Source organism: Larus michahellis, chromosome 2, assembly GCF_964199755.1.
Source record: "Larus michahellis chromosome 2, bLarMic1.1, whole genome shotgun sequence".
In the NCBI taxonomy this organism is placed as follows: domain Eukaryota; kingdom Metazoa; phylum Chordata; class Aves; order Charadriiformes; family Laridae; genus Larus; species Larus michahellis.
The window spans coordinates 21,134,645-21,150,322 of record NC_133897.1 but is presented as its reverse complement, the minus strand read 5'-3'; the positions used below and the strand labels follow the sequence as shown (position 1 = coordinate 21,150,322).

The 15,678-nt window shown below is 40.6% G+C and overlaps 1 protein-coding gene across 1 annotated transcript in view; it reads right to left on the bottom strand.

Annotated features, from left to right (window-relative positions):
- Nucleotides 1-5,916: 5,916 nt before the first annotated feature.
- Nucleotides 5,917-15,678, bottom strand: part of DNAJC1 (DnaJ heat shock protein family (Hsp40) member C1) — a 109,909-nt gene continuing 100,147 nt past the window's right edge. The window contains exons 10-12 of the mRNA XM_074574497.1: nucleotides 8,981-9,029; nucleotides 8,001-8,485; nucleotides 5,917-6,898 (exon numbers count right to left, since the gene is read on the bottom strand). Of these exons, the coding sequence (XP_074430598.1) occupies nucleotides 6,830-6,898; nucleotides 8,001-8,485; nucleotides 8,981-9,029 (603 nt within the window). The 3' untranslated portion in view covers nucleotides 5,917-6,829. The remainder of the gene's footprint in view (nucleotides 6,899-8,000; nucleotides 8,486-8,980; nucleotides 9,030-15,678) is intronic.

Here is a 15,678-nt window from a genome sequence, read left to right as displayed (position 1 = left end):
TATAGTTGTGTACTGCTTGCCTGAATGCGAGTCTCCTAGAAGAATGGAATATTTTTATTAACATCACGTGACAGGAATGATGTCCGTTGCACCTGGCCACTACAGTTTATTACGATAAGGTTTTTAAAATGTAATTTTTTGTTTTCAAGAGACACTGCTGCAGCTGCAAAACTGTCCAGGGCCATTTTTGCTTCCTGGATGTAAGTGTCCAGTTGCACCCGTGCGCCATAGTCGGATGTCAGAGTGTTTTCCCTTCATCCTTCAGAGAGTGTGAACTTGCAGGAGGAGGAGGAGGGAGCTCTTGCTCCAATGGCCCCGGTTCCTTTTGAAATAACTTGGGGAGAGCCCTGCTGAGATGGGACGAGTTCTTTACGCAGTGCCTGTGTTAAGGTGATCGAGGCCTTTAGTTGTTGCTGTAATTTTTGTATTGTGTTTTCTGTAAAACCAGCTCAATGCTTTTTTTTCCAGGAATTTTGCTTATCGTCCATGGAGGTGCTGGTACACACAGCCGAACTCCTGGTCTTTCATTTCCCAGGTGGCAGGGAGGAACTTAACCCTTCCCCTACTGTCACTTGAAGATGGTCAGTTTTTGGCAGATGGGGACGCGTTATGGCTCCCCTGTGATTTTTAGCCCCTTGCTAGTCTGGTGCAGCCTCCAGCTGAGCCTGGCTTTTGGAACAAGCAGCAGGAAGATGGCATTGCCATAGGCCTCTGCCATTTGTATTTCCATCTGCTCAAGTCTTGAGGACTGAATATTTGTGGTTTTTTTTTCCAATGGGGAAAAGTGGAGTCCTGAAAGAAGATAAAGGTCAATGAGGAAGCTCAGAACTAACAGGAGGGGAATGTGAAACATCATCTGGCACAGCCTGGGGCATCACCCTCCCACCTGCTGAACGGTGCCTCAACCATCAGGGCTAGAAGAAATTCCCAACATTCTCCAGGTAGTCACTGAATGTTTTATGCTATAAGGCAAAGAGGCGCAAAGACTAGTTGAACAGAAGGCATTTCTACTGCTTAAACCTATGCACCATCTAGACAAGCTCTACAACCGGGTCCTGTCTGTCTTCTGGCTGTTTGGGCAGTGACAGTTTGTTAGCTAATGCTACGAAGGGAGAGCATATAGCACGTATATGCTGGGCCACTAGATTTGTACTTCATACTGCCAGACCTGTAGGTGAGGGGGAAGAAAAGCCCCATATGTCCACCAGCATGAGGTCTCCAGGGACTCCCAAGTGTCCCTTCTACTGGAGTCATGGACTGGAGGGTTACGTTACTGCTGCTTTATTCAGGGACCCAAAACTCTCCCTGGTAGACTAGAAGCACCAGTAACGTCACCTCGCTCCTACTGGAGCAGCACCATAGGAACCAGTAAGAGGGGTAAGTCCTGCTTTTCCTTTGTTTCTTTCATTGGGGCGGGACTGCCTAAACTCTGGTATCGGTCTCCTGGTAAGACACAGAGAAACATGAAAGGGGCAAAGTTGGAAAGACTAGTAAGATTGTCAAATTCAGGGCATTCTCAGAATCTCAACTTGTTAGAGATCGGGGCCAGAAGCCCAAGATAGCAATGGAGTGTTACAGTACTCGTGGTCCTGATGGGCCAACAATCAGCAGCAGGGAAATAATGAAAAGGACAGTTCTGACATCTAAACAGAAATCCAGTTCACCCGCCCTTTAAAGAAAGAGACCACATCAAAGCCAAGTTCACGTGAGGGCCAGATGCAGCCAAACCAACCTTGTTTCAATGATTTTGCAAATCCTGACATCAAAGATGATGGTCTGTGGCTGATTTGGAACCAGTTCAGTAGACGCCGATACTGCTGTTCCTGTGGAATGCCTCTGATGCCAGAGCAGCCCAAGCTGCTACGCAGGTCCCCGGCAGCCAAGTCACTGGTAACCGAGCTGCCCTCCAACGTGGCGGGAACCGCTCAGGGCTCAGTGTCGCGAGAGCAGCGCAGACTAAATGCGCTGCATCGCACAAGGGTTTCATGTTAGCAGGCTTTTGAACTTTTACCAAAATCCAGCTGTCTTGACAACAATGACAACACACCTTATGGCTTACAGGAGCCGACTAATTCACTAATTCTGGACAGCCTATGACATCCCAAGTCCTGGTTTTATCAACTTCATCCATTCGAGCTGTGTTAGCAGGAGCTACTCTCAGCCGGACATTTCACTGACCGGTTTTCTGGTGCCTGGTTTTCATAAGCTGCGCTAAAATCTCGCTGCTGGTTCTGCCTGAAGGAGAGCTCTTCCAAAGTCAAACACTCAGTGTTTCTATTGTTTTCAGACTCTGTCATCTCATAGAGGTCACATTAAAATAAAAAAAAAAAATTGTTTCAAGGAAGATTTTGCAATTAGTTCCTACATTGTCAGCTGTAAAGTTGAGAATAATATAGTGCAAACGTTCAGATCTACAGGACACTGCAGAACTGCCGCTGTTAGTCTTTGAGAACTAACCTAACCTAAATGAGAGCACTATTAAACTTTACAGCATCTCAGTCATATTCTGCTCATTCACTTGTCTATGGTTGTGAGGCTATTATTTTACAAAATCCTGGTGCTTTAGCTTTGCATTTGGACTGTATCCTCAGCGTGGCACGGTGACACTGCCCTCCCTGGCTGGCCTGCCCCATTCCCTAGAGCCTTGTCTGCCCCAGCAACGGAGCCACGCAAAGATGCTCAAAACAGACTCAGCTCTGGCTCATTTTGGGTGCAAGTCCCAGTACAGAGGCTACAGCACAGACCCTCTAAGACAGGAAGCTTTTTGTGCCCAAAATTATAGTGCAAAAGGCACTTTGAGGTACAGTTCGAAACTATCCAGAAAACGAAAAATATTTTGCTTGCAGGCAAATATTAACATTACTTGAAAAAACTCTGCATCCTTTGCTAGAAATGAAATTGGAAATTGTTTAAATCTCAAGCCTAGAGTCACCTCGATTTTCATGGACAGGAAGTTTTAGAAAAACTATAGCTTTGGTGGCGGATACCAGAACCATGAGAAAACAAAGCCTGGGTAGTTTTATGGAGACTGGCTACAGTTTAGCCCTGCTGTAAAGGGCATCATGTCACACCTCAGTGATCACAGACTCCAGCCCCTGCCAAAAGGGCCCATGACCCCAGGAGAGGACCCTGAGAGGGCCTAGAGATCGTGGACTCTTACCCACACCACCTTCCTCCCCACAGCCAAACACAAAAGCTAATGCTTAGGCTGGGACAACTCCTTTGGCCCTTGAGGAACAAAATGTGAAGGTAAGAGTGGATGGGGCCTGGACAAGCTGGCACTACATGAAGGATCCCTCCTAGATGGGTATCGCCAAGCATCTAGTTGCAGATCCACTGGCGCTGGACACTGACTCACGTTCCTCATCCCAAGACCTACCCTGCCAGAGTACTCAGTGTGAAACACCCTCCAGTGCCAAATGACCACCAGCACATTGCAAAACCTTTCCAGTTCTTGACGATGAGGCAGTTCGTCCTGCCACCAGTTCATGGTGCATTTTCACCGCAGAAGAGGCCAACGCATTTCCCTTACACGGCCAGCTCGCCTCTGCTCTCTGGCAGCTTGATTCTTCACGCAGTAAGGATGCACCCCATCCATTCACTTCCATCCAGGTATGAGCAGCACCTGTGTTCAGGCGCTGACATCCCTCGCTTCAGGGACTCGACCTGACAAGTGTGACACAATGGCAGATACAATCCTTGCCCAGCCTTAAGGATCTTCCTTCAGATAAATGGTATTTGTCAGGAGCCACTGCTTTAAGCTTCTCAACTGAACATTCTCTGAATTTTCTTGCAAATAAACAAGGAAAAATAAAAGTTTCTTACCAGTAATTGGTGCTCATCCTTCTTCCTTAGACCCCGCAAAGACAGTCTGGGGTGGAGAGATGGGGAAGGTGTTGGCAGGCAGCGTGTAGTTATTGCCACACACACACAGCAGTGATATGGGCAAGTCTTGAGCAGATACTCTTAACGTGTTTTTAACGATTTCCAATGATAAAGGTGTCGAAGTCCTCCCAAGTCTTTATTACATTTGCCACTGGCTTTTTTGTCCCAATATCTAACTAAACTATTTCTCGTTCCAAAGTGAGCCCGTTCTTATTCTTCATAGCCACAACAGACACGTAACAGTTCTGTATTAATTACATCACAGAGACACAGAGATGGCGCAAGTGCAAAGCTCCCCCCTATAGACTTGAAGATTTCTCTCTGCCTCTCTAGCGTAGAGCAAACACCAACAATTCCTCTGTCCCTCCCAGCAAACCAGGCTTTGTAGACTCTGGATCTTTCTCTTTGCTCTCTTCTGCAGGGTCTGCATCTTCTGTGAAGCGTGACACCAAACAGGCACAGCATTCCAGGTGAAGACTTGTAAACCCAGAGCGGAACCCCTCCCCTCAGGGGCTGTACTCTCCCATGACTTGGTTTTGTTGATTTGTTTGTTTTTTGAACAGTGAGACATTACCAGCTTATTGCATTATAGCGAATTACAAATTCACTATATACTCACAAATATAGTGAAACACAAATCCTCTTCTCAAAGATCTGCTACTTCTCCAGTTACTTGGCAGCTACTGTCAGTACAGCTGATTATTCCTGTTTGCCCTTCTTTTTACTGAACACACCCCCTCTCGTCTGAGGGATTCATCCTCTGACCATTAAAGAGGTTCTCTCCAAGAGACACACCAAGGTACAGCTTTACTCCATTTTTGAAGGTATACAGGCTGGTGGTGCGTTTTGAAAAAGATACCCTAGGCCTTAGGGTAAGAACATAGTATTTCAAATTCTGATTTTCATTTTAAAAATGACTCACAAGAAAATATTTTTACAGTAAAATCAAACATAGAATACCCTTCCGGAGCAGCTAAGCGTAACCGGGATGAGAATCGGATCTTCCATTCAAAGAAACTGAACAGGGACGCAAGAACATGCCCCAGAATGAACGGTCCCTGAGGCCAGCCCTCAAGTTACACGTAACCAGAGCTGCCACCACAGTAAACTGCTCAAGCTCCCTTTTACCATTCATTGCCCTTCATATTCCACTTCTCTGCCTGTTTGCAGAAGGCTGTTTCAGAGCCTCACTACTTAGAGCAGAAATATTCCATCCACCAGTCTATTTTTTTCATGAACAAATACGTCTCCGTTCGCTCGTGTTCTTCTACCCCAGCCCTCTCAACGCTCTGCCAAGTTAATTTTCACCAACTCACCCAACCATTTTACCAGCTTTTCTTTGTAGCCATTTCAACTATCTGGCATTGACGCTATAGTCATCTTAGAGCGTTCTGGATGATTAATACCTTTTTAACGTTAAGATTTCCTGGTATCTCTTGAAGACATCTCACTCTTCCTTCATAGGTGCATTAGTAGCACAGAATTACTATTTCATTAATTAGCACACACAGATCATAGTACAGCTTCTAGGTATGTTTAGTTTCCAATGCAGTCAACCTGTGAAGTTCTCTGTGAAAGAAAATTTAGATGCATTATTTTCTGTCTACTAAATACTCCGCAGTATCCTTATTTCTACCAACTGAAATTACTTTTTCATATATGACCAAAACCAATCATAAACCTTCCACTTGGTAAGGAACAAATACAGAACACTGTCATCTTCCCTAACTACTTCTCCGTTAAAGTTTTATGGGAATGAGATGAAGTTTGTGCAGTTCTGATCTGTCAAAAGCAACACAATTGGCAAACAATTACTGGAGAAAATTGAGAGTGTAAATGGCACAAAGTTAACGGAGATTTTCAGGCCACTAAGCTCCAATTTTGAGTTCAGATATATGGTCCTCTGATTTTTTCAGTTTAATTTTGAACTAAAACTCAAAAGCTTATTAGAATCCTGGTATTAAATCAGAATTTAAGTGGTAAATAATTCTTTAGAAAAGTCCTTAATGTTTCTTGCAAAAGACTATAATCACCGCTCTGATTTATTGATATCATTTACAGCCTAATAAGTACCCATTACTCCAGCATTTTATGGTTTGTAAAACTTTTCCAAAATTATGAAAAACAAAATAGCAAGCCATGAATAACCCTTATTACCTATTCTTCAAATATAAAATCAAACTATATTGAATCCAGCATATACAAAACCCCCCAGATATGAGAAGTCTTAGCACAATAATGTTAGCTTTTAAGTCCCAGTCTGTACTTAAAATCCAGTCATGAAGTATATGCCTTGCATACCTTAATTAGGGGCCTTTAGTGTTCTTACCCATTTCAACTTTACCAAACAGCAGCACAGTGTATTAGTCTGCAGGGTTCATAAAAAACGAATTATATTGCAGGTGCGTATAAATGTATGTGGAAGTTACGATTAGAAATACTGCTTATTTCCAAATACTGTTAGAATGAATAGGCACTTCGTGTAGCAGCAGACACACCTGTAAGCACATTGTCTGCTATTTATAGCTGCAAGAAAGAAAAAAATATTTTGAGTGCAGAGTTCCAATACTCTCATCCTTGCTTAACAGTTGCAGATCAATTCTTTCTCTCAAAACAACATTTAAAAATTGTTTATATTCTGTATATTCATTACCTGTAACCCACCGGTTCCAGTATGCAATTATCAGTGTGGGTTTTCCTGCAGGTTCACTAATTTCTAAAACTTTGTTATCACGCATCTGCATAAGCAGCTCTCCAACACAAAAACACACCTTCATTCTTCAACACACAAAATAGGTAAGATGGTATAAGATTTATTGATATTTTCTTTTACTAAGGCACATGACGTATAGAAATACTGAGGTACAAAAATGCAGTTTCCTGCGTATGAGATTTAAAACCCCATTTTGACAAAGAGGAGCTACATCTCTTCTGCTCAGAACATTCAGCTTTTAGCCATTTTTTTCTTTTGTACCAGTTCAACAAGCAACTTGTATCTTGCTATACACTCCTCCTAAAAGGAAAAACAAAAGCATTAATTAAAAGTTTGATACTTTAGTATTGCTTTAACTCTATACAGGCTACCTCATTCTAGAAGAGCGAGATTCTGGGGGTTGTGTGGAGTTTTGGGGGGAGTTTTTTTGGTTTTGGTGGTGGATTTTTGCTTGTTTGTTTTTTAAAGTTGCACAAAAGGAGAATCTACATCTAGTGAAGAGTGGATTAGATAAATGAACTTGCAATTTATGTTTCTTAGTGGATAATTTCTCTCTTTGAAGAGCACACAAACTCAAAAAAGCAGTTGCCCATTCTTGACAATGGCTGTAAATGCAATTATTAGAGTTGTATTGCAAAATCTATTTCAGAGCAGTTATTCTGGTACGAGCCACACTGCAGATAGGTTAAGACAAGCCTTTACAGTCACTAACGCCTACTGACACCAGATACTATTGAACCGTTTCAGAGCCAGAGACCTACTCAAATCCCCCCCACGTTTCCTGCTCTCTCACACTGCGTTTGGCACAAATAACATCAGGATTTTCTGCAGCTACAATGACTGAAGCAAGCAAACTAAGCTATCAATCACAACTATTATGGAATCTAGTACAGAGAAACTATATCAATGACAATGAACGCTATTTTAAAAAGATTATACTTACAAAAAGAACATTAGATAGATTATTGAGCGTTTAACGCAGCTGGATTACTTATTTTGTTTGTTCATTGAGATGGGTTGAGAAAGGTACTGTAAAAGTGTAAGCAAAGCGGCTCACCAGCTTTTGGTTACTAACTTTGAATCAAAATTTGTTTTAAAATCTAATTTGTCCTGCAATTGAAGATCTGAAAGGCAGAGGAGAGGTAGGTATTTTAAATGAAACAGGAGGTATTTCAACATTTTCTGTAATAGATCAAACAAACGGAATTAAATGAAACTATATACTAAATAAAATCAACAAACATGGCAGTAACGCTCTTTAGGTTGATTATACCCGGACCAATAGGCTAAGTAAAGACCTCACCTTTCTGCATGGACCCTCAGTTCTTAAGGTAGTCATAAATCGGTAGAAAATGTGTTTCCCCCCAAATTTATACTATAGGTCAAACAAAACTACGCATACCTTGCTTTTTCCAGGAACACATTTTGCTATTTTATCCCAGCGATCCGACGTTCCCTTTGGATACTGCTGCAAGGCCATTTCAAGAAGTTTCTGTTGGTTTTGAGTCCACAGTTCTTCCGGGGCACGGCTTTTCTCTCTTTTTCTGCTCTCATCATCACTCTCTTCCTCCTGCTCTGTGTTATCAAAATCTTTCTGGCGTCTTCCTCTGCCCTTCTCTTCTGCTACCTCTTTCGTTGCTGGTAGAGTCACTTCAGGTGCTTTGACAATTTTTCGTTTGCGGTGTCTAGTTTCACTTACAATGGTCTCCTTTTGGTCTATTTGGACATCCATCTGCTCTGGGATATGATCGTAGTTCCCTTCTTCCTCCTCTTCCTCTTCCTCCTCCCTTTCTCGCTGGGTGATTATGTGGTCTGGCAAATTCACGTTGACTTTGACATTCTTGGAATTCTGGGCCAGCGTTTTAAGCTCGGAGAGTCTAATGATACCTGTTACAAGTATGGTTGTTACACTTCTAAAAAATAGAACAAACCACAAACAAGCAGGGAACAGCCCGCAAATAAAAGGTACCCAGAATAGTGCATAGAGGAGAAAAAGCTCTTTTGGATTATGAGCTTAAGGAAAATGCTTATCGAGAAATCAAGGTATTTGTTACGAAGCAAAGAACTTTGACAAATATGAGCTTATCTGGTATATGTGAAGTAGCAGTAAATTACCACACTGCTATAAACAAACATAACAGAACAGCCTGAACAAACGAACAAAACCCACAAAAAAACGAATAAGAAAGGCTGGGAGGATGTAGGTGAAGGGAAACATTCCCTCAGAATACCCATCGGTTCTCTTTGCTCAAAGCAAGGCAAGGTTGCAAAATTCTCTTTGCAAAGCCTACCCTGAAAGGCACAGCACGCACCATGTTTGCAAAGCTATAATCCAAATATACCGCTTTCTATAAGCATCAGTGAGGACCCAGTAGCACACACCTGGTGTATACATAACAGAATCCTTCAGTTGTTTGGCTTTCATGGTAACCTGCATGAAAACAACAACAACAAAAAAGGACTATTAAAAAAATTACGTTATTGAGGCTATTGAATAATTCATTAGCAACTTCCTGCAAAATACCAACATTGAACATACATTAAATATGGCAAGGCTGATGGTGTTCTGCTGGCTTTGTTCACGTATGGATCCCAAACTGGCAAAAAGTAACTTCCTAGACTTTTTGCTTTCTAAAACATTCCTAGCTTATTAAAATAATGTAAGCAATGCTACACATTTCTATTACTATCATCACAGTACGTCACAGTTGATAGTAAAATTTTATTTTTCTTTCATTGTTAAGTCCCAGTTCTCTAAACCTAAAAATACCACAAGGAGAGGGGGGAAAAGGAAACAAGTGAGTTATCTTCTATATATTAGTTTCTCAATACTGAACAAAAGAATGAAATAACCCATGTAGGTCCGGATGATGAAGCACACTAACAGACAGGCCTGCAGTCCTGCATATTACTGAGAATCCAAAAGATGGAGAGCTGCCGGCTTCAACCTCTCCGTGGATACCAAAATCTGTGTCCTAGGAGAAAAGTAACTTAAGTAAAAATGAAAATGCTAAATCTGGTGGAGGGAAACAAACAAGGCTTTCTCCCCACCCAGAACAAGGGGCTTCCCCATCCCAAATTTCTAGACCCTGCTATAGATAACACAGAAGACAGGCTTCATTTAAAATTAAGATCCTTTTAATCACTTAGCATCTGTGTTATATCAAATGATCCAGAGTCCAAAATTCAAGTGCCACGTAAAAGCATCTCAAAATGTAGCACTCAAAGAAATATACACACTTTTTAATTACAGAAATTATTTTATGAATACCAGATTTCAACTTCAGTTTTTTTGAATATGAGGTCTTTGTGAAAAAGCTGGAAATTGAAATCAAGTAGCCTGAGCCATGCAAACAAAACCTAAAATGTAAACAGGCAACACACTGAATTGGAACCGGTACTACCTGGGACGGGCATCCTGTGTTTCCTGCTGTTGGAACCTGGGATTTCAGATATTAGCATCCGTTCAGTGTAAGGCACTTGCCAGTGTGCCACCCAGGGCAAAAATAAAAAAACCACATCACCTACAAAGTCAAAAATTCCTCCACGTGGGATCATATTTACCCACAATATGAGTCATTAAGACCTTCAGAGCCACAGCACAGACCTCTGCTGTTTTAGCTAACGCTAACAATTATCCTCTATATAGAGCAGCCAGGGGGTTATACAGCTATTTGCTGAAAGAAGAAGAAGAAAATATAAAGATTCAGGATTTTTGTTCCATGACAAGATTCATAAGTGAGTACTTCAATAGTTAAAATACTTTGGTACTGTCTGCTTCTAGTCTAGTCTGTTCGGTTCCTCCCACTCACCCTTTCACCCATGAAATTGCAGGACTTTGCTTTAAAAACAGGCAAGTGCATCTCCTTAACGAAATGACAGCAAGACTTAACAAGGCAAAGTGGTCTATTTTCCCTACAAATTAAGCCTCATTTTCTGGGATGATTAAGTTTAGATGAAAACTCCATGAACAAAAAAATCCCAACTCTAATTAACCAAAACCTTTACCCAGATGTAGACATCTGGCATAGGAAAACTGCAGTTTCTACTGTTGCAGTATGATAAAGTTTTAATTGTTCAAAGAGAAATCTCAGAATACTAATATATGAACAGATAATTTCAAGCAGCACTAACAGTTCTGTCTATGATTTGCATGATCCTGATTTTGAAACAACAGGATGGATCCTCCTTGAAACAGGTGTTCCACTAATAGAAATTGCCTTCCTTGAAGAGTTTATAGTCTAAAATAATCCAAATTAAAATGTTCATGTTCCATTTTTGTTATTAGCAGAGTGTCTCTATAGGGCCAATGCTTCAACAGACTGAGCGGAGGGGAATTCACTCTTAACTGCTGAACAGAATGGATCCTTAGTGGTGCTCTGCTATCCATCTATTAAGTAGAAATTATGTTATATAAACTGGATGATAATAGATTATTTTGAAAAGAGTGAGAAGAACTTGTCATGCAAACAAGTAGCTGATCCTTCAGAGCTTACTGCAATGATGCAGTGGATTCACTGCAATTATAAGAAGGCATTATCCATATTCATGTGTTCCAGAAAACTGTTTCTAAACCATTTTTCTATTTTTAAGTACTTCTTTCAAAGATTTACAGCCTACTCATAAGGCCAAGGAGGCAGGAAAAAGAGAGAAGAAAAGATTCCTTGAACAAAATAGAGCAGCATAAACTGCAAGCAAAGACAAAGACAGGTATTCCAAGCTGCCACCTCAATGCCAATGTTTGGTGTTCTCCATGGTGAACCTCTGATGTTTCCAGAGGTTGGCAATTATCATCTTATCTTTCAAACTGAGACTACACATGCAACATAAACTTTGCATTTGAAGTGGTGCAAATCAATAAGGTGGACTGAAGTTTCCTTTACAAGACAGACCTTCACAAATTAGGTTAGTGTAGGTATCCCGGAATAGATATAAATTTCGCTGCATATTACATCTAATCGAACTAGCATCTAAACCTGCCTTCTCCACTAGAACAGCAAAGGATTTTGGTTTATTCCTAGATCCTACTGGCATTTCACATTTCCTCCATGAGTTTCCCCTAAAGAATTCAGAAGTAACGGTTTTGCCATAGGTTATCTTATTTTTAATAACTTCAGCCATAATAACTTGGTGACCCAGATGTAGCATTTGTAGAAAGTTACTTCATTTATCACATCTACTATTTCCTCTTTTGAAGGCATTCTATCTGTCCATATTTTGATGGAGTTTCAATTTGAACATTCACCAGGTAAGCTGGAAATAACAACTGCCTGTATGGTTTAGATACTGAAAATCTACAATTTCAAACACTAAACAAGTACCTTCAGTTGACATAAATTTGACAACTCATCACACTTCTTACTCGCAGCTTTACTATCATTCACAGGTTACATGAGAAGATTATTTGCCTTTTATTCTCTTTTTTTCGGTCAGCTTTCTTCTTCATACGGATGATTTTGCAAGTCCTTTACCCGGTGCTATGTACAGTTCATGTTTACTCCAGCTCTTTTCATTTGGAGTTCAGGTATCACTTATTTAGACTTAAGATTTATTTGTCCATCAGCTTCAACTGTCATTGCTATTAAAGATGCTGACACAGGGCAAGAATCATAACGTGTCAGTATTAAACTACTAAGGATTATTAAGAATCCAACCTATGGAACATATGAAATCGTATTTCAATTTGATCTGTTTGAGTTTAATATTTGCTCTTGCCACTCAAATTTGCAGACTCTTCTGTTGCCAGTTCCTCCATACTTTCCGACATCCTTAAAATAAATTTAAGTTTCATCTCCAGTGGTGAGTAGTGTTATCTACTTAGCTAGTTCTTAACAGTGATTTTTAAAAAAAAAATGCAACTTAAGTTGCTCCATTGCTTTCTCTACTCAATTTCTTATCATAACTCGCTTCTATTACTACTTTTTCATTAGGTAACAGACAACATACTTGGAAATACTGTTATTCAAAGTATGAAGCAGTTGAGAATTACTCTTCTAGTTATTATTGCTGATTGTTCCTGCATAATGCTTTGAAATTGCAGTTTTAACGTATACTATATTATGAGGTTTTATCATGACTGTGAAAAGTTGTGCTAAAAGCCTGCTGTTACTGACAACGGCTTTCACCAGAGTATTAGACAGCCCTTAAGAAATTCTGGGTCTGGGGACACCTTCAATAATAAGGATCAAGACTGTGAAATTGATTTAAAACAGAAGAGGGCAGATCTCATATTCCTGCAAGTGTTTGTACTACTGAGCAGACACACTGTGTCTGTTCCCTTTCCCATTATTTTATGGGAATCAACTTTAAATGTTGCTGTTTCTATGCCCAAAAAAACCTAGGCGTCCCTGTAGTCCCCAGGGATAACAGAAGTCACAAATAAAGTCAGGTAATCACATGCACAGTGAAACAGATTTTCATAGACAGAGCAAGATGACCAAAAAAAGAGAAAAAGTTGGATGCAAGCAACCAAAGTAGAAGTAGGAATCAAACCATCATACAGAAAGAAGCCACAGGAACAGTTTGCTTCTGGGAACTCCCTTCTGAATTCAGTTTCAATAGCTTTTCAGCTACAAAAAGATTTTATTGAAAGCAAGTGGGATTAGTGGGATGATTTTATGCGATGAAAGCCAGGCAGAGCTGGTTTCTTCCTCTACGGCTGACAATTAGTCCAGATCACAAGACTAGCTACTACTCGACAAGGCACCTAGCAGTAAAAACATTCCTCACTGTGACCATCCAGATGTTCAATCTCTTGTTATCCCAGACACCTGCCACCTCTTTCAGATGGGACAGGAGAAAAAAAAATATTATTTAGAGTCAGCTTAAAAGACTCTCAGTAGCACAAGCAAAAGGAAATTTTGCTGTCACGTGAATGAGAGGCTGCTTTTCATCCTGCAGGGAAGGCAGGCATAAAAAAGGCACGGAACTGTGACAGACCTGGAAGGAGAACCCTGTAAAACCAGGTACAGTGATCCCACTGATGCCAAACAGAGAGAAACAGCCCTTTTGCAGAAGATGAAGGGCAACTCCCCATTTCCACAGCAGCAGCCACCTGCCCATCACTTCAGTTGACCCTTCCCGGCACCAAGACCAGCCCAGCTTCGCAGGGCACACATCAACGGGGCTTTCAAGCCTTTGCCATTTTGCTGTCTCCTGGCAATATCCTGTGGGCAACAATCTACCTTCCTTCTCTGAATAGGATTCCTTCTCTGAATAGGATTTTTATTAGGGTTACACCAGATACTTACAAAAGTACAAATCTCTCAGGTTCTGACAACATTCTGAGAAAATAATGTGGGGTTTGTAGAGGAAGAAATAACCCTTGTCTCTCGGCTTCCCAAGTGTATATAACCTTCTTGCAAGGAAGGATGAGGTTACTGTGCTACTGAAAACTGGAGCTTCTGATAAAATTTTTTACTATTCTTAGCATCTTCCTGAGCAGGAGTTCTCTAAATATTTGCTAAAGCTGACAACTTCTCACCATCAACTGTCAGAAATTTGCTGTCCCAGCAGCAGTGCTCTGTTCACCCAGTTGTTACCTTCCTGTATCCATCTAGCTATGTCCTGCAAAAACACCAAGATCTGTGGAATTATGGAAAAAAAAAAAAACAATGTGGAGACAGCCTGTGAGTAGTTGAGGCTAATACGCAGCAATGAGAAATTTCTTGAATCTTTGGGGCTAATCTGAGTTATAATCACATTTTTCTGATAAAGGAAAGACAGATACAGAAGGATTTTAATGCCTTCCTGTCTTTGTCAAAGTAGTAGGGTTTTGCAGATCTAACCTTCCAGAAGAGCACAGAATAAATTGCCACATTTGAAGTTCTCCCCTTATAACGAAAATACCACCTGCTGCACTGAGTTGTTCTTCCAGTCTAGCTCTAAATAGCTTTATCATAGCAACCACAATTGTATCAAGAACTGTTTGACCCAAGTCAGACAACAATAACAACCCATTTCTTTATCTTCATGTGACAGACTCAAAATTTGTTGCTTTATCAACTGCCTTCCCTTACATACACTAAAAGGGCTGCTAAAATTATCTTCAGGTTTTTACAGATTGGCAAAACTTCAAATACTGAAGCATCAAGCCGAATCATACTCCATTTCTGCAAGTGCCCTAATTTGCAACTTGCCAGATCTCTTGAAATGAAATATTTCAGATCAGAAGATGTACCTTTGTTTTGGCACTGCTTATAACAGTTTGCTTAGTAGATTGTTACATTCCCAAAAGTATGTAACATAACTAGTCTTTATCCATGGTGTAAATTACATGTTGGATTTAATGCTAACATAGCAAATGAGTATTTTAAGGACAACATGCTTTTATTCTTGAAAGAACTATGTTATGAATTTCACTGCATTTGCTCAGACCAACCAGACGCAGCCAGCAACGGCACTGTTTTTCTTATGGTTATGGACTTTGAAGGCCTGTGTGATTCTGAACTTAGCCCACAGCAGATGGAGAAGAGGTAGCTACCTCAACAGAAATTCCCTCAACTGTGAGTTTAATTATGAGGCAATTTAAGATGTGGCCTGCAAAAAAGGCAAACCTAGCCTATATCACCAGATGTAGAATACCGGCATCTCTCTAGTTTAAGTGCCCAAGTAGTTAATTTAAAGCATCAGAAGAATTACTCCTTTTTTCCAGGCCACAGAAAGAGGAAGAACTCAGCAACTAGAATAGTCATGATGCTGGAGACTTCATACTGGGCTTTCTTTTCCCCTTTTTTTTTTTTTTTTTTTTTTTTCCCCCAGTTAAAATCCACGTTTGAGAGTCTTCAGTCAATACTGTTGGTACTCACATAAGAGAGGAGTTTAGCTCAAATGCTCATTGCAACAACTGCTTGGACATCTTACTTTGAGACTGTTGATGCAAAATGCATCACCTTTCCTGAGAGTCAGAAAATTTGAATTCTGCAATGGAATTCAAACCCAGCTCACCAAGATGTACATGGGACATTACATTAATTCAAGCCACCCTGAAAAGTTGCAGCAGCACTGGTTTGACCACCCCACAAACATCTGTTTGAATTAAAAGTTGGTTTCCCGCTGCCTTCTGTAAAAAACTTTCTCCT